At 39.9% G+C, this 24,305-nt stretch overlaps 2 protein-coding genes across 4 annotated transcripts; one reads left to right on the forward strand and one right to left on the reverse strand.

Annotated features, from left to right (window-relative positions):
- The first annotated feature begins 710 nt into the window (after nucleotides 1-710).
- On the forward strand, nucleotides 711-17,970 carry LOC124215063 (probable sodium/potassium/calcium exchanger CG1090). 2 transcript variants are annotated; one of them, XM_046617966.2, is made up of 9 exons: nucleotides 711-1,064; nucleotides 8,050-8,493; nucleotides 8,806-9,040; nucleotides 9,115-9,227; nucleotides 9,394-9,569; nucleotides 9,663-9,886; nucleotides 9,948-10,259; nucleotides 10,367-10,600; nucleotides 10,974-17,970. In XM_046617966.2, exons 1-9 carry the CDS (start codon nucleotides 1,038-1,040, stop codon nucleotides 11,171-11,173), a joined length of 1,965 nt encoding a protein of 654 aa, XP_046473922.1. In that variant the 5' UTR covers nucleotides 711-1,037; the 3' UTR covers nucleotides 11,174-17,970. The 2 variants fall into 2 exon arrangements, with proteins under 2 accessions (XP_046473922.1, XP_046473921.1); XM_046617965.2 differs by lacking the exon at nucleotides 711-1,064 and adding an exon at nucleotides 3,076-3,173.
- LOC124215060 (beta-alanyl-bioamine nonribosomal peptide synthetase ebony-like) lies at nucleotides 17,131-23,900 on the reverse strand. 2 transcript variants are annotated; one of them, XM_046617959.2, is made up of 12 exons: nucleotides 23,776-23,900; nucleotides 22,528-22,660; nucleotides 21,988-22,269; nucleotides 21,418-21,570; nucleotides 21,079-21,305; nucleotides 20,690-20,963; nucleotides 20,447-20,614; nucleotides 19,650-19,846; nucleotides 19,250-19,439; nucleotides 18,802-19,165; nucleotides 18,259-18,706; nucleotides 17,131-18,126 (listed from the first exon to the last, which is right to left on the reverse strand). In XM_046617959.2, exons 2-12 carry the CDS (start codon nucleotides 22,658-22,660, stop codon nucleotides 17,989-17,991), a joined length of 2,574 nt encoding a protein of 857 aa, XP_046473915.1. In that variant the 5' UTR covers nucleotides 23,776-23,900; the 3' UTR covers nucleotides 17,131-17,988. The 2 variants fall into 2 exon arrangements, with proteins under 2 accessions (XP_046473915.1, XP_046473916.1); XM_046617960.2 differs by having other exon boundaries at nucleotides 22,528-22,704; nucleotides 23,776-23,881.
- Nucleotides 23,901-24,305: the final 405 nt, after the last annotated feature.

The following is a 24,305-nucleotide window of genomic DNA, read 5'->3' on the forward strand; positions in this document are numbered from 1 at the left end:
CAAACCGTTTACAATTTTTTTATGTCTGTACGTTGATATACATTTTACGTACAGCATACTTTACATTTTGTGATATAAAGAAAGCATTGCGATTCCTGTATAGAACTGTGATTCTCGCACGACTTCAAATTTATTCGGTAAGCATTTTCATTGCTAATTTTGAAAGTGTATCACACTGCTGTCAATCGATTCGAAAGTCGTTAACGTCTTTTCATTATTCCCTTGTTTATCTAGTCTACTAGTCACACTCGAGAGACTGAGACTTCAAATTCATATAGCAAATCGTACAGAATAAAATTTTTTTAAAGTTTCAAAAGCGACAATTATTCCAAGACAAAGTATGCATTTACCGTCATTTGATTCGCCATTAAAATGTTCACCAGGTAATTCCCGGTGATAATGAATATACATCGTCTGTTTTCCCCGCGCAAGTTATGAAAACTATAGTTTATCTACACCCTTTGAGGGGTAGTCACTGGCTAGTTAAATCGAGGCAGCTACTTAAATTCGACCCCTGCTAACTACCCCTCGAGCCCATATATAGTGCTACCCGTTTTCTTTTGCGTAGAGCGGGTTGCGTGTGTGCAGGCACTAAAACACTCGCGGAATTCGGTGGCTAACACTTTTAGTGAAACACTTCGCGCACGAGAGGAGAATTGCGCGTGCGCAAAGTGAGGCGAGCGTGGAAAGCCTCGCATTACACGCGAAATAGCGCAAAGAGGAACGTCAGAGCGTCGATAAAAAACAAGTAAAAATTGATATAAAACAAGAAAATAGTCAGGTAAACTGCAAGTGACTTGATTCGACCGCGTATTTACGGGATATTTGAATAATCAACGATCCAAGAACAGCGGAACTCGTTGTCGACTGTAACGGGTTGCAAAACGCTTTAAAGACAGTAGAGCCGCTGTCAAGGGTAGTTTTTTTTTTTTCTCACATTATTTTCAGATAATTTCGAGGCGAGAGATGTTGTTATTCTGAGATAAGTGAATCGTCGTTTTATACTTTCTGTTGGATTCTTCAAGAGTCTGGAAAACATGCTTGAGGAGCCCATCAGCTCAGTGGTAAGTTTCTGCGATTTATTGCGCTTTTTTTTTTGCACGTCTCTTACTTAATACCCTCAACCTACAAACCTCACTGAGCTGTTTATGCAAATCAATAATTTTACCGTTACACACACTCGCTGGTCGTGCCTCGTGTTTAAAAATACCCTCACATTTTATGCTTTCTAGCATAATAATCGTTACTGGGGTCTTGCCTGATTTTTGTCCTAAACTAATTCATGGCTATGTAAAATTACACAAAATTATATGTTTCAACAATAGTGCAGGGTCTCTGTTTGCTCACCTTGTATCAGACTCGTTTACCATTCCGCCGAGAAATGTCCCTAACTTGTTGAACAACTTATAATTGAAACAATTAGCATTTTGTCAAAGCGTCATTTAGTGCGTCAAATTCGTTATGCTCATTACCCGAATAATTGAGAGAATTATACGCACAAATTAGCTGTGGAATTACTTTCTTTTGAAACGTTTGTTCCCCTTTAAGAGAACCGCAGTCTTCTTTTGATCCAGTAACCAATTTCAACTGTAATTCCCTAGGGTAAAATAAATCGTACGATTACGCTTGGACAAATGTTTTATTTTCTAATGCAATTGAGAGCGAAAAACTCGTGAAATGCACATCTATAGCGTTTAATTGATCGCCACCCGTGATTGATGAACGTAGGAGATTTATTTCTTCCTTATTATTTTTTTTCGTAGAAGTAAACGGTTGCCGATTAAAGATCGTAGGCTCAACGCCGGAAAACTACAATGGAAAACTAATCGATCGATCGATGCAGGGTAGTTTAATTAACGGCTGCGTGCAGTAGCAATTATAAACGCCGGCTGCATAATCAATCCTATGGGACTCGTGAACGCCTGCAAACTCTGATGTAACGTGTCATATTAGTTTGAAACATGCAGTGAACTACCCTTGTGCATATACGCATATTGCATATATTATATTGCTACGCTGTTAAGAATAAATTAATACATTTTGCTCGTAGAATTTCGTTTGGTTTGCAGTTCAGCGACGAATATTTAATGAATTCGCTAAGTAATCAACGTCTGGTTCCTTCAAGTAACGACCGTGTCATAGGCGCTTGTAGAGGAAAACAAAATTAAGAACGTCGAAATTACTCGGTGAAAATATTTCCCTCAAGATTCCACAAACGAAAAGAAACCTGCGGCAAATCCAATTTTAGTAATATTCAGTTGAGCAGAACGATTTTTTCCAAAACGCAGCTAACTCTCACTTTTCATTTTATGGATTTCTAAATTTTTCTATAAGGTTTTTGTACGCCTGCCGAGACTTAATCGCAACGTTTTAACGTTCTCTGACAAACTCAAGCAATTCTCTAGAGTTTTAAGGATAAAATTTCATCATTTTTCATCGAACTTGAAAGAAAAATTTCCGAGGATCAAGGCTTTTAATAACGAGTCCAAAACTTGGATTAACAGGATTTTGCGATTACTTGTTTTATACACCTGTAATTATTGAAAAAACTACCGCAAGATCCAGTGGGCGATAAATCTAGCGGTTGACGCAAAGAGCCAGCAGCTATATTCGCATACCTATTGGAAAAATAAAGTTAATCCAATAAATAAGGCCCCTTCCCCTCGTCTGCAGTCCTCTTCTTTTAATCTGCAGTTCTTTTTTCTCGTTTTTCTGTGTCTTCTCTGTCTTCCTCTGGACTTTACTTTCAGTAAAGGATATAAACTGCAGCTAGGTAAAAGTAATCGGAATTCCCTCCTGTTCTACGAGTTGACAATAATTATTTTAAAAACAACTGTCAAAGTTGCTGATAATTAACTCTCATAATATGCTCTTTGACACAAACACGGTTTACCGAAGACAAAAATACAAAAAAAAAAAAAAATGGTGTGTAAAAATTATTTTGTAGATCCAAATCCTTGGCGTGAAGTTGCATATAGGTCACGATTTACGGCGCCACGTTGTCTGGAAGCCGAATTCAATCCCTGGCACAAAATCAAGATGGCCGCTATTTGCACCACTTGCGATTTTATTTCGGTTCCAGGATCACTTTCAGCGTTCGCCAGTTACCGATGGCTGTTTTGAGCGAAACCATACAACGGCAAGAACGACTCAGAAGTTATTTCTCATTTGACGTAAGCCTGAATCTTGAGTATTCAGTTTTCAAAATACCCTCGCAAGTCTGTGTACGGTGATTCACTCCGCGTACAGTCAACGTCCACATTCAAGCCGTAAAATATTCCCAATACGAGTGAAATTCATCACAGCTTTGAATGGAAGAGCCCTAAGTGGGTCCGGAATAAAGCATTTCACCTCGTCGGTTTATACACTTCGCTAACCAAGTGACGTTGGTCTTTTACTGAGAGGGCGAACGAGCCACCCTTCCTCTCCTCCGCGGCACTGGTACAGCTTTTATTTTCAATCAGTTTATCGCCGCTGTACCGTCAGCTGTGCCTGGCTTTACCTTTCTCCAGTTCGTCTTTCTCTGCTACGTCAGACAGACAAGGAATTTCAAGAGTTGTACGTCCTCGTATACAACAAGTACCTCCCTCTCGGCATTTTTCGATTAATCATCGTATCTCTCAGATATGATAATATCAGATCGACTATAGATTTTCAGATTATTCGTACACAAGAGCATCTCGCCAACTCCATTCACGATTCAAGTTACACGAATATTTCGCATTGTCGATCACCAAACGCGGTTTATTTGTATTACGCAATCCTCGTCGCTCGTAAAATTTATCCCTGATGGTCAGTCCATGTTCGATTTCATTTTAGAAACATTATATTCGCATCCGTAAGACTTTAAATCAACCCACGCGATAGACAAAACCTTACACTCTCCTGAAATTTTCCTCCCCTCAAGTTTCCTTACAATTTCCAGAAGTACGTAAAATATTTGGATAAGAGGATAAATCACAGCTGGAATTTTTCAAACACTGTAATTATATTCAGGCTTAGCATTTTTCAAAACTTTTTTCAATTTCTCTGCGTCTCCCGCAACGTTGTTTTCATTCTTCCTGTCAAATTCGCGAGTTAAAATTTTGTGGTACACCGAATCGTATCTGGAATAACAAGATTAAATTTATCTGAGAAAGTTGAAATATTCTCCGTGAAAAACGCCTAGAATATATTTTAATATCGCATACAAAATTTAGCGGATTGAGAGAATTTTACCGGGATCGTGCGGTTCGTATCGGTGATTAATTTTCGACGTTTCATTTCCGATCTCTCTTTCAGTAAATTGAATCAAAGAATATCCCGCCAAGGGAAATCATGGAGATTCGTAATCCCTTCGTGAGCCAGAAACCCGGATCAAAGCGTTTAAATTTTCTTGCTACGTCGCGGTTTTTCACTAGTGATAAAAACCGTCACGTTCAGCCGTCAGGCAGTTCGAGTTACTGTATCAACACAACTGAATTGCGTTGCTAGGTTAATTAACGCCGTTGATGAATATTATTTTATCATTATTAATACGTAGACTATTCCAACGATGATTCCATTACAACGTTCCTAAAATTCCCAGTACCAGCGTAGAATTGAATAACAAACTTTCCAAAGAAGCAGAGACAATACAGATAACACTGAATGGAAGAAAATATAAATTATATAATTCAGTGTGACAAAGAAAATCGTATCGAATGTACACAATAATACTTGCCAGTAACAGACGAAACTTAATTCAAATACCGAACGACACCGACGATAACGTTACAATTGTATGGGAAAAAGCTTGGATGTATCGGCGAGCCCATTGATCGCCAATGGCGGAAACTCGACTCTGTTCAACCACACGGTAATTCATTATTCTAATTGAGGACACAACGTGCATTAAGCACACTTCGAGACACTTGAATCCCGGCGTGCGGTTCAGGAATATACTACCAAGAGCAGAGTGAAATTGGTTGAACGGCGATGATTGATTCTCTCTCCTCGTCTCCGCTTTTCCCTTTCCCAAAAAAATGAGGAAGGGGAGAAAAAAAATTTTAAAAAAATACGGAACGAGAGTATCGTTTCAGCAGTCTCTCGCATCGCTTCTGATTCAGAGCCAGGGTACAGTGAACTACTCGTAGAGGGATATACTTGGCGTCATAGCGAGACCGCGTCAGCTGGTTTAGCCAATGAATCCAATCAGCTCGATGCATTGATTACGTATCAGGGTCTCGTCGAGTCTCTGCCAGATATTGTTACCTCCACTATATTGAACCGTGTGGATTTACCCGTGATCCCCGATAATTCCTCCGTGTTGCTTGTATGTATAATAAGTAGATGTTACGAGATACGGAGGGAGGAGTGGACGGGTGGAAAGGGTCAATTAACATTCCATAAATAGATCAATCAATATCACGGAGTCCGGTTAGAGGAAAATTAGTCCGGTCGGTTGTGCGAAAATAGAATATCCGATTTACGGGATATCCGGGAACGATTCCAGCTGAAACGGAGAATCAATTCTCTTCCTCGTACTTTCCTCCGAGCATACATCGAGGTGGATGTGAATTAGCGGAGAATCGGTTAGCAGCGTTTCACCCTTTAGTCCTCCTCGTCTTGATCATCGTCTTCTTCTTCTTCTCTCACTCTTCTCACAACCCTTTATCCTGTCCGTACCGTCGTTCGAATCCCGTGACCGGGTGTTTTTCTACCCTGAAATTTCCTCCCTCGTTTTCCTCCCTCGGCTTTGCACAGAAAGAGAAACTCGTTATTGATGCTGGTGACGTAGCGCAAAGATACTGCGGGATATTTGCTCCTCTTGGAGGACGGCACGCGAGGAGACGAGGCGGGGTTGTCGGGGGTGGAATGGGCGGCGAAGGGCGGCGAAGGGACAAGGACGGATTGATCGTCGTCGGGGCGCCGGAGTCAGCGAGGAAGACAAGGGCAGAGGAAGAGGGAATCGATCCTTGCCAAACCGAACCTCGCCAAAGCTCACAGTTTCCGACAACTGCCTCCGAAATCCTACAATCGACGATTTTCGAATGATTTAATAGTAACGCGCATGCGGCCTGTCGCCTTTTAGAATATTGCGACGTTAAATCAGTCGTTCAATGTTTGCCTAACGCCCCATAGTTGCGAGAAAATATCATTCGATATTTGTAAATTTATAGCAACCTGCGTAGTAAAAACGAACGGTGAACCGCGCGTATTAAATTTTCTCATTATCATTTCTTGGTGATGATGAAAAATCAAAATAATTTTGGATTAATTGCGTACAGTGATCGTAACCGGACATTTCTCTCTTTCCTTAGTCTTAATCGCTTTTTTCTACGCAATAGTTTACAATGTTCATTCTCATTTTTTTACGATTTTCTCAAGATATGCTGCATATTAAATAATTGTCAAGTGCCTATATGTCTAATACAGGTGAAATTTTCTGAAAAATCCATCACTGCTATTTATTTTTTAGAATTATTCTCACAGTACAAAAAAAGAAATACGCAAATTGTAAAGAAATACAGAATTAATTTCTGACTTATATATCCAAAACATCTCAAAATCGTCCGAAAAAGTACTTCTTTATTCAAACAAAGGCGTTTTGAGACAACGTTTCAATTTTAACATGAACCGGTTAATGCGGTCATGCGAAGGGTTTACCAGAAACCGGAACTCCGCGGCAGATGGAAAATTTACGCTAATTTACAGCTCATACTTTTTTTTTCTTACAAAAAGTATATACCACCAAAATTTCTTTTGTTTCTTTTTTAAATTGACTTCACAGTCGCACGAACTTTGTATCAAATTTAAATCCATCCAAGCTGCAGAAATTGCTTTTTTCGGCACGGTGAGCGGTGGAAAAAAAAAGTTACTGCCCCAAGTGGCTTCATCGTTTTCGTTCAACCGCATCTTACTTGATTCAAATATAACTTTCATTGGAAACTAGTGAACTTATTTGCTAGAGGAAATTTCGAATAAACTCAATTGAATTTCGTCTTCTGATCCGTCGCGATTAAATCCGATTTTCTTATTCCAATTACAGAGAAATGAATACGCGATCCTGTGATCGAAAAATAGCTCAAAATATTTTGCGCAGTATACAGAAAAATACTCCAATGCAAATAACATGAATTTAAAAATTCGCAAACTTACGCGTGAGGTATGAAAAGATTTCACCGCAAGGAGTCGACGTTTCGCAAATTCAAAATGTACGACATTCGAATGCCGACCCAACCAATAAAATATATATGAAATCACATGATTAATTACAAAATCACAAATCATCAGATTTACTATAACAAAAATCATATTATCAACTATATAGTGAACTATATGAATTTCGATCTAGTAGATTTGATGATTCGTGCTTTTGTCATTTATTATTCATATGCATAAAACCACATGTGATTTCTTACATATATTACCGAATTTACAAGGTAAATCATGTAATAAACAAAACGACGATTTTTTTCCATACATTGCACGTCTGAACACACGAACATTTTCCCTAGGGGAGGGCGCTTGGGATAAGGTACTCGCAGTACATCAGGCGTAGGTTTCGCCCAAGGGTTTGGCGTTTTCGAGTTTTGACAATACGGAAAAGTGAAAGGCGCCGTTGCCGAGGGTCCTAAAAATTGAAGCAACATAAAATTCCCAGGGTATGAAAACCCGGACAAGCACGCCCTCGGTATACGACACTATAGGCCTCTCAACCTGTCAGATATCGCCTCTCGAAATCACGCCGAGAGGCAAACACGTCCTGCGGGAGGATTAAATACCCTCAGCACTTCAACGAGTCGAGATTTCCTTGGCTGATTGCGAGTCTCGAATTACTTTCCCGAGTCTGTAATTTGCAAATTGACCTCTCCCCCATCCTCTCGCCAACATTTCTTCCTCCTCTTCTTATTCCGCGTCTTCCTTCTCGTCCCATCCTCATGTAACCCAGATCCGCACACTCCGAGTCTCGGGCAGTTCGGTTAAGGTAACGCGATACTTTGAGCGAGCCGACGTGTTGACGCATATAACGCACCGCGGCGGCTGTCACGAAGAGCTTCGGTAACGCGACACCTTCTTAAATTGCAGCAACACCCAACGATGAGGAGTAGACCACGGCGTCGGTTGACTCGGCGGGAAAAGTGGCCACTTCAGGTCGGCCTGTTTCTCCTCTACGTTTTAATTCAGACGACAACATCGGTCTACACGTCCAGTATGACCGACTCTGCGACTCCGGTCTCTGTTCCCGATCAGTCGCCGATCAGCGGAGGCAAAGACCTGCAAGATGCGACCGCGATTCGCAAGGACAAGGACTCGCCGACGAGGAAAGCCCTCGCGAATGACGAACCGAAAACGATTAGTTCCAATTCAGTCACTCAGGCTCCCAAGGAGCCTTCTTTGCTTACTGAAAAGACTTTAACCGAGACTCCGAAGGGCAACAAACAGCGTGTTAGCATCGAAACCACCCCGGAAACCAAACTTGATTCTAAGGGTGCCGAGAAGGTCAAGACAACTCAGAATCCAAACACCACGGTGAGCTGGAGTTCGTTTTTGAAATGGGTTGACTCTGCTCCGGAGAACTTTTACCCTTATGGTAACATGCGAGAAGTTGCTCCTGGTCATTTGGAATTACTCTGGCAGGACTTTAAAGGTCATGGTTCATGATGCAAGTCATGGAAGTCCCATGGTGCGTAGTTATATGGAGCATGGTCAACCCTTCGCGTTGTTGATGAGTAAAAGTTTCGATGATGACTCTTTGTTTCAACTGGTATATTCGGTCGAATGATATCCGTGAGAGAATTCCTTCTTTTCAGCATAACTGAGAGGTTGAAACATACGTTGCAGGGAATGCCAGAGTCGGTTACAACGATCATTAACGAGGCTCGTCCGACGTGGAGACCAAGAAGAGAGAATTGCTCTCCGCCGGCCATCGAGCAGTTTCCACGTCCGTTGGTCGGGCCTGAGGCCCGTAAGCATGGTGCACTGATAATCGACATCCTGGTTGCTATTTACACGTTCCTCGGTCTGGCTATCGTCTGTGACGATTACTTCGTTTCCAGTTTGGACAGGATTTGCGAAGGTGAGCACAGTTACGATTTTCGACAGTCCGAGCCCCTTCGATCTTCTCATCTTTGATCCACTTGGTATTCACAGAATTGCGGCTTTCTCCGGACGTCGCTGGTGCCACCTTCATGGCTGCCGGATCCTCCGCTCCCGAGTTGGCGACAGTTGTGATAGGGGTGTTTTTCGCTAAAGACGACATAGGGGTGAGTCCCGTTGTCCGATTTGCAATCAGCGACGTTGCTTTGTTCTTCCTATCCAGCTTCGAGTTACGATTGTTGCTTGCGCGATAATGGATAACGCGGAGAATAAAAGCGATTGTCGGAATGATCGATCATCGGTTCCTCATATTCTCTTACCGCTATTTTACAGGTGAGCGGGGTGATTGGCAGCGCCGTGTTCAACATAATGTTCGTGATATCGGTGTGTGGCCTGTTTTCGGGAACAGTGTCGAAGCTGAACTGGTGGCCACTCTGCAGAGACTGTTTCTTCTACATGATCTCGATCCTCGTTATGCTTGGCACGATCTATAACGAATCAATATCGTGGTGAGTACGCCAGTAACGCGATCGAGCTACGTACTTTTCTCTTACCCCCTCGTATTCAAGAACGAATTGAGTTCAACCGCGTTACGCTTTCAGGCCCGAAGCCCTCTTCATGCTCTTCACGTACGTCGTATACTGCGTCGTTCTCTCCTTCAACGAGCGCCTCGAGCGTTGGGCTAAATCCCTTAACCTTCCGTACTTGCCGAAGGACAACGATCCTGCCGAGGAGAATGCCCTCGTCAGTTATCGATCGCTCCAAGAAGAGCGACTCTCGTACACCGGTCCAAACTCCCCGGTTACGGACCAAGTCAAAAGCGAAGGTGAATGATCCCCGACCCCCAAATTCTTCAGTCCGAATTAACGAGGCTTCGATTCTTTCAGGCAACATGGCCGGCCTCCAGGACCCTTCCGATCCAGCCCATCCAAAGCCGGCTTGTCCAGCCCAGCCGCAGTACTACAAAGCGAAGGAGGCCGACCCCAACGAGATTTCCCCACTGGTAAGACCGACCGACGGTGGAAAGTGGGGCTTGTTCTCATGGGGCTTGGTCTACCCGATCCACTTCATGTGTCGCGTAACCATGCCAGACTGCCGGCAGGAGAAGTGGAAGAGGTGGTACCCCTTCACCTTCTGCGTTTCCATGATATGGATCAGCTTCTACAGCTACTTCATGGTCTGGATGATCACGATAATAGGTAGAAAACATCACGGTTCCAATTGCGTCCCCGTTCCCGTAAGCGGAGGACATTATTCCTCGATGAAAAATTAGTCACACCGGCTGACTTGATCCTCCTATATTCAGGTAGCACGTTGGGCATACCCGACACGGTGATGGGGCTGACATTCGTGGCAGCCGGAGTGAGCGTCCCCGATGCCCTCTCATCGTTGGCAGTGATCAAGGAAGGACTGGGTGACATGGCAGTGAGTAACGCGGTCGGCAGTAACGTATTCGACATTCTGGTCTGCCTTGGGCTTCCTTGGTTCATTCAGACAGCCATGATAGCGCCTGGTTCCCACGTGAACGTGACGAGCAGAGGTGGGTGGTCACCTTGCGGGATGGATTCGTTGGTGCCGGGAAGTGAGAGAGAAGTCGAAGAAACTTAGGATTACAAACTTGTGCCAGATTTCAGCGGAAAGTTAGCAGTAGGTACCGATTTGTCTCAATCGTTGCTTCTGTGTTCCTTGGTCGTTCAAATATTACGATTATTAAGTGTTGACCAGGTGTTGACAGCTGCCTGGTTTGTAAAGATTTCGAACGATCGAAGAACCGGAAGGCGGTGAGCGGAGGAAATCGGTACCGATAACTCCGCGCCAAAACCAGGTTTTTGTTCGTTTCGGCTCCTTCTCTCTTACTTCCCGATCGGTACCCGGGTTCTTTGATTCTACGACTTGGCATGGTACTATTGCAGGCCTGACCTACTCGACGGTGTCTCTGCTATCGACGGTAGTTTTTCTCGTCGTTGTGACTCATCTGAACGGCTGGAAGCTTGACCGACGATACGGGGTGTTTCTGATGGTGTGGTACCTGATCTTCATAGCCGTCGCATCGCTCTACGAGCTAAACGTTTTCGGTCAAATGAACCCGCCGGTTTGTCCGAGTAAATTTTAAACCACGGTACCGAAATCCATTATCCGAAATACCCGTAACATCGATGGATCCCTGCGATACACCAAACATTCGGACTTCCACGGCACAAAGTTTCTCTCGTTACATCGATCCTTGTTCTCTCGCATAACACTTCCTTGCATCGTGTATGGTAAGAATCTTTCAAACTTTTACTCTTGCACGTAGGTATGTACCTACACCACGTTATTTCTTGCTTCGATAAACTGACGCATCGTATACCTATATTATAACGCATGCATGAAACATGCCTGATACATTGATACGATATATCGGATGAGAGCTGTCACATGCATTGAAATTGTATACCGAGGAGCGGAAACTATTCGCCGAATTTGAAAACTCACGATTCAAACTCTGTAGCTTATACTTAACCGACGACCGATCAAGCGTGGACGACGCAGTGTGTGTAGGACCAAATTGCAAAAAAAAAAAATAAATAAACAAATAAATAAAACATTACAAACACACCTTTTTTTTCTTTTTTTTTTCTTTTACTTATTTTTAATACATCTGACGATGAAGATAAATTTTATTACCAGGCACACGTCAGTTTTGAACTATTTTAGTCACTTGTAATCGAATCATCCGTTCATTCATACCGATTATAGCCTGTGAATATATAACACAGATCATGAGTATAATATACAGTGTCCGTTCATGAATTTGCAGACAACGATCCAGATGCGTATAATGACGGGTTGTGTAAGGAAAAAACAAAAAACAAATAAAAAAATACTTAATAATATTTACCATTCGCGGATATTTTATTACTGCTAACATATTTTTGTTCGTCAGATTATTACTGTACAGTCGAATAGTTTAGTTTCACAATTGCCATATTTAATAACGATCCAACGATACAATCAGTCAACGCGATTAAATTTTCATTAGATAAATAAATTACTACAGTTTTGTACAACCGGTTTGCGTCAATTTTTTAACGTGCAATAAATTGTTTTCTTACATTATTTTGCAAAATTTCTTATCGTTGTGATTCTTAGACGGTATTGAACACCGTTTGAAATATTAAATATGTATCTTTGTCTTTGTGTTCGTATTACGTTCATATAATTAGGTATGTACGAATAATACCAAGAGACGTTCGTGTGACAATACATTAATCAGTATTATTATTATCGTTAATAATTATTATTAAAAGCTATTATTATTATTATTATTATTATTGTTGTTGTTGTTATAGAATTTACGGTATGCGTGCAGAATAACCAATCACTTTAGATAACTTATTGTACGTATAATTTTGTTTATATGATACCTACCTATAAAGTTGACTTATGAACGGAGAAAGAAAATATAACAGATTATAACATAACTTAGCAGCATGAAGAGTTTTGAGTGATTCAGAGTCGAGTCAAAGTCAAATTGAAAATGGTAAACAGGACATCGAAGGCATCACTTACTTACACTAGCTATAATAGAACAAAGTCGTAGTTTAGCTCAATTTATAAAAAAAAACATATATATATGAAAATGATAGATGAAAAATAAATATATTTTTTTTAAACGTGCATGAAAATTTCGTTACAGCATCTCAAATAGAATATATCATTCAAATATTCAAATATGAGCTCTTGATACTGACATTTGGAGGTGCTTATTTTTTTTATTTTTATTCATTTACAATGTAAATATAAGAATCTGTATCTAGATCGTTTGTAAGTCAAGCCGTTTACGAGAAGAAAAAAAGTTCAACATTTTTTCGGTTTTCTTTACGTGTTATTTAAATGAAAAATGTAAAGAATAAATAGACACCTGTAAATATCAATATTAACAGCTCGCGTATGGATGAAATATACTATCTGAACTGTTTTACCGAAATTTTGATGTGCGTTTTGTTTTTTTTTTTTTCTGGCACACCCTAATATATATATACATAAATATATACAGACATAAAAAGTATGTTTGAAAGAAGTTAGCGCAGTGCTGTTTGTATATTTATATTAATTGTTAGAATTATGTATGTATAGACAGTATAATATACATATATACATATTTACATGTAGGCCTGTATCCTACGTATTACATACATACATATACATATATGTCGACTTGGGCACGAAGGATGAAAACGATTTGACAAATGCTTGTTTGAAATAATCATGCGAACATTTATTATCACAGAGGAGTACGATTGTAATAACAGTGATTTCAATCGATAATTATTTATTTAAAGAAACTTGAGACGTTTGCATTGACATTACACAGTACAAGAGAAATATTTAAATAGATTATTTATTTGTAGATCGAAGGTAAGAATTTATCATCTCTTTCATCCTCTCTGCCGATTGATGACGGTTAAATTTCTACGATACGGATTACCGACGCGTATATGTATAAATAAAGTAGAAGAAAAATATTATGCATATACACATATTCGCATATTATTGTATGTATATTGAATCAAGCAAACTTAGACGTATTTGTAAACGGTGTTTAGCTCTTCTTAAATAGCGTAGCAAAAAGGATGCGACACATCGAAGTAATAAGGCTCCTCCAAACGCGAGAGACATAATCGAAGAAAGACAATAATTAACGCAGCCTTAACCTGATGAAAGTATCTACTGTCCTGTAAATTTCTTGTCGTTACTTTTCTTCAGATATATTTATTAAGTATATCACGTATTATAAGTTTGAACAGTTGATAATTAGACGAATGGAGAAATTCAATTATAACGTAAGATTTATTATGATTAAATATTTCGATGACGAAAAAAACGAGAGATTAGATTTATTCACCAAGTGGGTAGGATCAAACGATGTATCGATGTCAATTAATACAATATGAATCGATATTTAAAATCCTTATCGAAATTGGATAAATCATTGAATCGATGATTCTACCGTAATCCTAAATTTAAACGATCCTAATCTAGGTTTATGCTTTGTAGTTATGAGTTCACATTATTTCGATGCCATAAAGAGTGAGATTTATTTTTCGTGTTCGCCGGCGAGCTACGGATATTATATATATACATATATATATATATATGTATCTTAAAATTCTCACACGATATTCAACATTATGCGTAACAAGTATAAAACAATGTATCATAAATATGTTCAATGTCGTTAAACATTTATATATACATATATATACACACACACATATATATATATATATATATATATATATATATATATACACATATAAAAATTATTCCATGAAAATTTTGCCTGCGTGAAAGGATAAAAATTGCAGCAAGATCTCGAAATCGCGTCAATATCCGAGATTTCATGATCGAATATAGAACGAAGCATAATGTTGATAAATAATAACGCGATTCCAAAGAAACTGGCTAAATTGTATACCGTACACGGAGGTGAAAAAGATACTTTTTCATCTCTCGCATTGCTCGTATAGGATTATCAAATATCATCGATGAACTTGCACCGTAATTTGATTTTTCGATTCCAGTTTCGAAAGACTGAATGTAAGACTGACTGTGAAATCCGACGAACAGTATCAAACTTGTAAAAGATTCTCTTTACCATTTTCGCCTGATTCAACTTGTGAAAAAAATAATAATTCCAAATACGTATTTTCTTCTCAACCACGGCGTTAAATAAATAAATCGAAAACGAAATAGTTTTGCTTGAAATAAGAAATCCAGAATTAAAGACAATTAGAATGAGAAAAAAATTTCCAATAGTATTTATTTAATATTTGACATACCGATTTTATACACCGCGTAACGAATTCTGCATTATTATGCTGAGAAAGTTGCGGAATAAGAAATATTGCATATTGGCCAGTTTCTCGGCGTTCGAAAACTTGAAACGGTGTTAAAAAATTTCCCGGTCAATCCTTTCCCTGGAAAAGTAAAGAATGATTCTTTAACAACGCAACTAATCGAATGTGTGATCGGAGTTCGCGGTTAATGCGATAATATTAAAAACTGGGGCTGCACGCGAAAGAAGATATTTTGCGTATACAGACCTGCATAAATGCGAGAATGTGATGACGAGGACTGCGCAGTAATTAATAAGCAGTGTAAATTATAAAATACATTATTCGTATATAGATATTTAATGTTATATGTTAATTATTACAATTATTAACGAATATCAAGCTTTACATATTATATATTATATATATATATATATATATATATATATTTATATTAACCCGTTGAACGATTTATCGATTATGGATGACCTGGATGAGACAACGGATTGGAAAATTATGAAAACTTTTACAGAAATCCGCATATATCTGTGTATGATAGAATAGCGACATAATTTCGACGCTCCAATTCCGTTTCAATTTCATTTACGTAAATCGAGGTTAAACATCCAATTGTATTCGGCCATTCGTTCAATAATAACAACAGTAATTCATAAATGAACTTCACATGTAATATACTTACGGCTTTGAATAGTTCGAAATTCTGATATTCAGATACTATATAAAAATGCTTCGTTATCGCGTAATATCAGTAGAGCTCCAGGTAGTTTGGAAATGAAATTTGGATAAATTGCCGTAGCGTTGAAACGAGCCGAAGAAAGGAGAAGAATAAATAATCGATATCTGTATCAACCTGATGTATTGTGTAAATTGTAATCACCTGGCGAGTTTTCATCAGCATCGTATTTTTCTAAATTACGCACACGAAATTAATGATACGTACCGGATGAACGGCTTTGTTTTCAGTTATTGAAAAATGAGATCGGCAAGCGGTATCGATTTATCTCCGATTTTTTCGTTCTTTAGAAAATAATTTTCTGTTCTCTGTTTCGTTAAATTGAACGATGACACAATTACGGTATATAGCGAATTAGTGTAGGTACAATAATGTCCGTACGAACAGTAAATCAATTGAAACGTGTCCTTATAGTGTACAATCGAAGTCAATATTTGCCTACGACGCCGCGTAATTAGCGTCGATGAAAAAGAAGAAATAAAGAAAACGGACGATTTCACGCCACGCCGATATTTAATCTAAAACGAAATCGATGAAAATTTTCAAAAGAGGCATATAAAATATACACGCACGCCTGAAAATACACACGACGGTTATACAAATTGCGTTTGATCAATTAGAGGAATACGGTAGTAAAATCAATATTAATATTAACATAAATAATGATAATGATAGGATTAGGTAAAAGACATAAAAAAAATTAAAAAAGTAAATTAATAAAATTATATTTCAAGCTTCGATGATCGAATTCAGGTTTATTCAAGGAATCGAATAAAGTTTGCACGAGAAAAATTGATTTTTATCGATTGCACGTTGCAATGTAATTAATCATCGTAACGAAATGCATTTCCCGTTGTTACAAAGCTCGATCCTATCGCGTCAATAACCGAAAAAAGTAGCCATTACTTATAATTCTATATTTCGAAGTATGTATACATATTATACAATATTGCATAAAAATTTATAAAATATACGACATAATACGGGGAATATAGATATACATACGTGAAAGGCAATTTAAAAAATTTCTATACGGCTGTTATAACTCGACAAGATAATGTTTCTGGATATAAAAGTGTTTTTGTATAATTCAATGTTCTTTCTTTCACCCTTGTTTTTCCATGGTGGATGAAAAACTGTTTCTAATTGATACGTCCACCGAACCTTTCGAATATTCACCGTGAACTCGTAACGAAGTATACATTAAACTTATCCATATTATGTAAGCATACGGGAGACGTAAATTATTATATATCGGAGATTATTATGTATTATAATGAATATTTAGTATCTATATCATATTCATTTACATATAAATTTATGTCAGATTTTTCGTGATATGCGTAAATCGAGGATTTTTCATTCCGGTTACGATCTTGTTCGGCATGTTCATTTTTTGAGGCGATATTTATTTGATATGAATTTACAACAGACCGTAACCGACAATACGAATCCTCATTCTATTGCGTAGATAAAATGGAAAAACTTAGATACATATTATGTATTCAATTGTGTATTTGAAATGTTCAAACAATAAAGCTATATTGCCAACTGGTAAGCACAAACGCACCCTAATATAAACATGATTCGTATCGTAAACTTCTCGTTGTAGAACCGGCACGAGTTTCATAGCGACAGTTCTCAACGGTATTCCAAGTGTAACAGTTCTGAATCAACCTTTACAGCGACGGAGTTTATGTTAGAGTTGCCCAGAGGACGGATCTTTGAGTGAAATTTAATTTTCTATTTGTACAGAGTCAATGAACTCTGATAATAAAACTCATTTTGAATCGTTCAAGGAGTAATGTGCGTAATCAGAACGACCTCAAATTATTGGATTCCAAGCATTATATTTTTGTTAGAACATAGCATTTTTTTTTTTTGTAAAACTACGCTTACTGATATTACTTTAAATTGATTATCATTTTTTAATGTAATTTTTGTTATTGTGCATAAATCTAAATTACGAGTCGAATCATTTAATGACCTTCTAACCATCGCTCGACACTTCAACGGCGTTCTATTAAAAAATTTGTATATTGTTGAGTAGTTTATCCGGTGTCTAGTCGCCGCGGATCACGCTGAGCCAAATTTAATTGCGTTAATTAATTCCCACTGAGGATAGACAGTGATTTCGAGAACTATCAAGGGAGGAGAATTCATTGTCAATCCAAAGTGAGTCTTAGAACTTGGCGTCAAATTGCATTGCCGGTTGGTTTGATTTTCACCGGATAACCAATATTTGAATCAAATTCATCAAATAATAACGCCCAGATATTGACTGTTGATAACTAGCGGTACTACGTTGCACGTAAGAAACTACAAACAATTTACAGGGCTCCTGTTGAAAAATTGCTAAACTTTTTTCCAGCAGCAGAGTGCTCTTTGACTATCGGGCGCCTCTCCGAACGGCGTTGAACCGTCAGACGCGACGTATTTGTTGACCTGGTAGTCCAGTAAGACTTCGTAGTGATAGACATCAGTCGCCAGTTGCTGTCAGGATAAATTGGTAAGTTAGTTTTACATTTGGCAACTAGATAGAGGTGTTATTTTCTATATTCTCGTAACGTTCCATCTTAAAGTTTTAGATACGGAGAAGGAAATGAAACTCCAAAAGCCAATCACCTGCGTAAGCGGGTTGACGTTTGTTGCTAATATTCCAGCAAAGCCCTTCTGCCTGGCTACTCTGATCATATGATCCTCCATCTCCTTTACGAGAGCGACATTCTCAGCTGTAGTGACACGGCTGTTGGTTCCAATCATGAAGCCGTGAAAAATCTGTCCCTTTCCCTTGGGTAGCTGTCCCTCTCGGATCGGCTCTTCAAGGTACTCGAAAAAGTCGAATATCACCGTCATCATCGAATTTATCGTCACCTCAGGCTCGTCTCTCGCGTCGAAATTCAACGTAACTCCTAGCGCCTCGCCAGACGTGGATTTCACTACGAAACTCAATCCTTGCTCCACCAGAGGATCCCAAAGCTTGTGTATCACTTCGGAGAAATGTTCTCTGGTAATGACAGGTGGCAACCACTTTTCCAGGTCGGATGTCATGTGATAACTGTCGGTGATCATCCTGGATTTCAAAGGTGAGGACAGATTAGGTTTATTCCGAAGGAACTCAATCATAGCGAAAGCTTTTCGATCGACAGAATTGATATGCATACTCACTCGATAACGTCTTTTCTATGTGAGTCATTAAGCTCCTCGAGGACGTAACGTTCTCCATCTTCGGACGGAGGCTCATCGAAGTCTGACTCCGAGTCGATCCTCATCCTCCGCAGTATCTCTCCCATGTTCTTCGCGCGTATGAAGTCAGTTATTCCGATGCGGTAGCCTTGGTCAAGAAGTCTGGTGACGGTGTAGACCGAATTCAAAGAGTTTCCCCCCAGATCGTAAAAGTTCGCGTCGATCGTCACCGCGGCTCGAGCGCTACTTCCGATCACCGATGCTACCGTGGGAAAAAGGACGCGGGCTAAAGGAAGAAGAGGCTGCGGGACGTTTTCGTAGTCGCAATCGACGGCGATATCCTTTTCTGCGTAACAATGTGAATAAGAAGTTGAAGAAAAAGTGAAGTCGTGATTCAGTTTTCGATATCTTAGGATTATTTCTTCCTCACCGTTGCTCATCAATTCGTATCGCTTCAAAAGCCTCTGTCTGTCAGCCTTTCCGTTTTCCAATAACGGAATCGAATCGATCACTATGACATGCGGTATCATGTGAGGAGGTAAGATGGTGCGGAGATGAGATTCAATCTCTGATCCGGAAACACGGGTGTTGTTTTTAACCGTCACGTACGAAACGAGAGCCTGTAACAGGGTCAGCAATCCGTCAGAGTGAACAAAACTTGAACACTATACGGCACTATTCGTATATTGACTAAACTCGATCAAGGAGCAGGATTGTTAGTATTTCTATTACCAGCATCGATGTTTCCTTGTCAGTATGATGAGAAATGTATTTCGCAATGTCTCTGAAAGGTTTTTACGCTCTTTGTACTCTTTTCTCTTTCCATTTACCTGCGAAAGTTCACCGGGTTTGAAACAAAGGACGACCGCTTTGTCGACGGCAGGAGATCCCAGAACAGCTTTTTCCACTTCTGCGATGTCGACCCGATGTCCTCGGACCTTAATTTGGTTGTCCATTCTGCCTTCGTAAATTAATATGCCTTTCACAATCCTTGCGTAGTCACCGGTACGATAAATCCTCGAGTATTCTGCAGGTGGAATAGTAACTTTATTATTTTTCCACCAACACCGGTTCACTTCATATTTCGCTTACTTCGGGCAGAAATAATTCGGGTGTATCCGAAGCCAATAGTTGACTATATGTCAATCATACGTTCACAAATGCTCGCTAAATTGTACATTCTTTGTCGGTAATGATGTACAAGTCGACTGTGGATTGACTTGTAGTCAAAATACAGTCAAGCAAAACTTCGAAATTGCTGGTGGCAAAACTTTGTAATTATTAGTAACAAGTTTCGAAAGAGTTGTTCTAATTTTTTACTTTTGGGAACAAGGCTGCTGAGGCCTGGTTATAATTACCGGAATTCGAAGCCGCCATTTTGAATCCCTAATATCAAATTTTTTAATTCTTCTTTCGAATTTGGATTCAGTGACCCCCGAAATGGAAGTGTATCAATTTTCGCCCAAATCCATTGAGAAATATCAGAGTTATTACAAAAAGGTTTATGCGTGATCCGTTACCGGTCAACCAATCAAGTGGTCAAATGTCGACAAGTGTGCTACTCTGGGTATCGGATAGCTGGCAAAGAAAGGAATCGAGTACATGTCCGTGTCTTTCATTTACTCACCTGGATCCGAAGAATGTGGATTGTCCACGAAACGATGCGGATCTCTTCCTTTGACGTAACCGGCCGCCAAGTATTTCCCTGCGCAAACCACCTCGCCCAATTCTCCTGGCGGCACGAGTTGCAGCTTCTTATCCACAACATATAGAATGCAGTTCTCTGCCGGCTTACCTTGGAAACGGAATCAAAGATTTCTGGATAATATTCGAGCCATGTTCATTCGGTGATTGAAAACTCTCGGCTTACCAATCGGTACTTTGTCCAGACCCTTGAGCTGTTTAGGGTGATTGATCAAATGATATGTGACATCGCCCGTAAGCTCAGTGCCACCCCATAAATTGGCCAACGTGTGTTCGCCTGATGGGAATGTGGCCAAGAATTGTTCGGCCACTGGAAGAGGTAAGACTTCGCCTGAACAAATCCAGAGTTTCAAGTTTTTAAGGAGATGCTTGTCCTGCTGCATGTCCAGATACATCAGGATAGTCCTTAACAATGACGGGACTTGTGCCAGCCGTTCGATCTGCAGAAACAGTTCGATAGTCTGGTATTTCAAGGTCAAAGGAAAGGAGAGTTTCGTCTTCTTTCCGAATCTCGTTTCACGTGGCCGAATCTTTTGATTCGGATCGTTTAATCACCTTGTGTTTCTCCAAAAGTTGAACTAGCCTCTGAGGGTCCCTTGTGATGTGCTTTGGAACAACGACGATGCACCTTCCCTGAAGCAAAGGGCCCCAGATTTCGGGCACACTGTCGACGGAAGTCACAGTTGCTTTGAAAACGCATCTTTCCTCTGTCGGCGAATAAGGTATCACATTCCACTGCCAGCGAAGCGAATTTATCAGAGTATCGTGGAGCAGTTTAACGCCTGGCGAAAAATGCAGAAATTGAATCCTTCTTATTCGTTCCGAGAAATTTCCTTTTTTGAAACCTTCAAGCTCACGTGAGCTCGAATTTCAGCCAAATCACAATGTACTTGCCTTTCGGTACCCCCGTGCTTCCCGAAGTGTATAAAACGATCGCCAGGTCTTGACACGCGTCCAAATCCATGTTCTGTGTCGACTCGTTGCTGGCTTCTTCCAAAAGCTTCTCGTACGTGATGGCAGGTGTGCCCTCGTATATTGTCATGTCGGCTGAAACGAATCAACAGAATAGATGAAAATTATTCAGAGTCATGAGGCACGCTTAGACGAGAGATTCTCTGGACCACTTTTCGCATACGAGTCATTGCCTGTGAACTTTCGGCCTCTATAAACGCATCTCATGTCCTGCGGATTCTTCACCTCCGTTAATTGCTAGAACTGAGATTTCGTAACATGAAAACGCTGAGAAGAGGAATTCGAAAATTCTTTTTCCAACGTAGAAAGAGAAAGTTGTAGGTATGGGTGTTGATCGTAGCTGTTTATTCCGAATCTCGCTTTTCGATGTTAATTTGTCAATCTTAAACCTGGTGTATCCAACGCTTATTTCTCAAACCTCAGAGACAAGTCAATTTGTAAGCTGCGAGGAATCTACCATCGATTCTACTTTCCATAATGGATGGTCCTCACCTCCTTCTTCGGAGACCACGATGAGGGGCTCAGCCTCGGTGAGGATGTGCTCAACCCTGGGGGCCGGAAACTCTGGATCCAGGGGAAGGTAGGCCATCCCGGCCTTCAAGGTAGCCAGCAAGAGGGTCGGAAGTCGGTCCGTAGGCCGCATCGAAATCGCCACGATTGCATCAACGCCGTTGATCGAGGATCGACGACAGCGTTTCGCCAGGACTCGTGACAGCTGATTGGTCCTCGCTTCGAGCTGACTGAAAGTCAACCTTGTTTCTTCGCCACGCTCATCTGTAAGGTGAGCATTACGCGTTAGTCAAAATCTACACATTTTTCCCACTTACCTGACGGGTAAAAAAACACTTTCTTATCATTGAATGCTCACTCAGTCAACATTTCTTTACCCTGAAAAGTAGAGCTTTATTCTTAGAAATGATTCAAAACGTATGTCTACAAAAATTTTGATGCCAAGACTTCACGCAGTTCAGGATCCTCCGTGATTTTGACAAAGTGATTGTGTGACACGTGTCACAGGATGAATAAACTCACCTTCGTAGATAATTGCCGTGTGATTTGGATTGTTGACCGCCACTTGAGAGAATACTTTATGACTGAAAACCTCCTCATTGCTTCTGTCGACAGTGTTCCCCTTGAGAATCGACGGCTCTTCCAACGAACTCATCTATAGTTGATATCGGTTAATCGAATGATACGAAACGTTTGTTGCTTAAATTTTGGAAAAATAAACAGTTTAGTAATTTCAGTGATCCAACTCGTGGTTTTCCTGGTGGTTTCTCTAGGATTTTATGGTGTTGCAGAAATGATCAATCTCTTGAGTGGTAACAAAAATTTCACTGTTCATGCCCTAAATGCGGAAAAAAGCATTCAAGTTCGGATTCGTTATTGCGGCATCAAAAACTCTCGAGTACCGATCAAGTTTCTTGCGATTCAAATCAATTTTTGCATTTTTGTCCACCATATTGATTCCGGCATTTCGAATTTCTCAATTTTCAAGGCGGATTCGTAATCAGGGATCGCGACAACTCCCGTCTATCAATCGTCATGCGAATCGAGTAAATCATTATGTAACTGTCCGCAATATTGGATTCGCCATTTTGAAGTTCTATCATTCGAGGGCATATTTGCACTGAACTCTCACCGACCTCGAAAACATCCACGTGACAAATTTCGCGAAAATCGTCCAAGCCATATGTGTGCGATATAGCTTCGATGCCGTTCAAAGGCCAGGTTCAAATTTTACTAAAATTTATCAGAGCAACACAAATAAGTATTTTGAATTCACCTAATTGTGTGGTAAATTTATTGTATTTGTAAGTCGAATCATCAGTAAACATGTGGTGAACTCACTGTTCCGTATCGGAACTTTCAATACAGTCTAGGAAGTTCCGTACTGAAATTTTTAACAGTTTACGCTTCAAAGTCAGGAACTAACAGCAAGCTTAACGAGGAATCGTAGATAGGTGAACCTCTTGAACGTTGATCAAAGGGTACCGAAATTGAGAAACCACCGTGTCAGGTCCTTTCTTTAGGGGTCGTTTTCACCCCTTGAAACCGTTTATAAGCACATGAAAATAAATACGGGTCTCTTAGTTGTCGATGCACTACAGAATGTCTGAATTAGATCAAAAGCAGCGGGGCTGAACTTGCCTAGGATTCCTTGCGAGTCTCAGCGATAATTCAATTACGGTTAATATCGATTCCCAGTTACGTGTTTAACAAATCTCAAACAATATTAATGCAATGTATGAGATACTGTATGAAGAAAATAAGACTTACCCTGGTCTGATGAATCTGATTCAATGCTGCTAGTGAATCTTATCTAGCAAATTGCTCTACCGTGGAGCTCTGTTATGTTGACTCGTCGCTGGGCGATCTCGCTATGCTGGAAATTAAGCTTGTATTTGAAACGATATGGTATAATCTGTTAATAAACGCTATACTCTCGAGAAGTACAAGTCACGAATTCTCATTATCATTCCGCTAGTATTCACAAGTGACGTCTGCGTAAACTGGTTTGTAACTATGAACTTGAGAGTAAAACGCACACGAGCCTTTCACATCTGATTATTTTTCATCGAAATTAAAAATTACCGAATCTTTTAGGAAATCTATACAATGACGTCGCAAGATGGGTGATTTATTCATAATACACACGTATTGTGGCAGTAATCGATTCCAATTAAGTACTATGAGGCATTCAAAGTGATTTCAAATATATTACTTATCAGATGTTTCGGATGTACCCATTGGAATATTTATGCAACTTCACGCTGCAGTAATCCGAGGTATCTTGACATAATCTTCAA

The sequence above is a fragment of the Neodiprion pinetum genome, chromosome 3 (assembly GCF_021155775.2).
Source record: "Neodiprion pinetum isolate iyNeoPine1 chromosome 3, iyNeoPine1.2, whole genome shotgun sequence".
Taxonomy (NCBI): Eukaryota; Metazoa; Arthropoda; class Insecta; order Hymenoptera; family Diprionidae; genus Neodiprion; species Neodiprion pinetum.

Excerpts from the sequence above, each read along its gene's own strand:
- LOC124215060 (XM_046617959.2), bottom strand. The coding sequence starts at position 22,660 with ATGAGTTCGTTGGAAGAGCCGTCGATTCTCAAGGGGAACACTGTCGAC. Across the intron at positions 22,270-22,527 it reads CACGGCAATTATCTACGAAG|ATGAGCGTGGCGAAGAAACA; the intron begins GTGAGTTTATTC and ends CTCACCTTACAG. Across the intron at positions 20,964-21,078 it reads AACTTTTGGAGAAACACAAG|ATCGAACGGCTGGCACAAGT; the intron begins GTGATTAAACGA and ends CTGTTTCTGCAG.
- LOC124215063 (XM_046617965.2), top strand. The coding sequence starts at position 3,111 with ATGGCTGTTTTGAGCGAAACCATACAACGGCAAGAACGACTCAGAAGT. Across the intron at positions 9,228-9,393 it reads TCGCTAAAGACGACATAGGG|GTGAGCGGGGTGATTGGCAG; the intron begins GTGAGTCCCGTT and ends GCTATTTTACAG. Across the intron at positions 10,601-10,973 it reads CGTGAACGTGACGAGCAGAG|GCCTGACCTACTCGACGGTG; the intron begins GTGGGTGGTCAC and ends GTACTATTGCAG.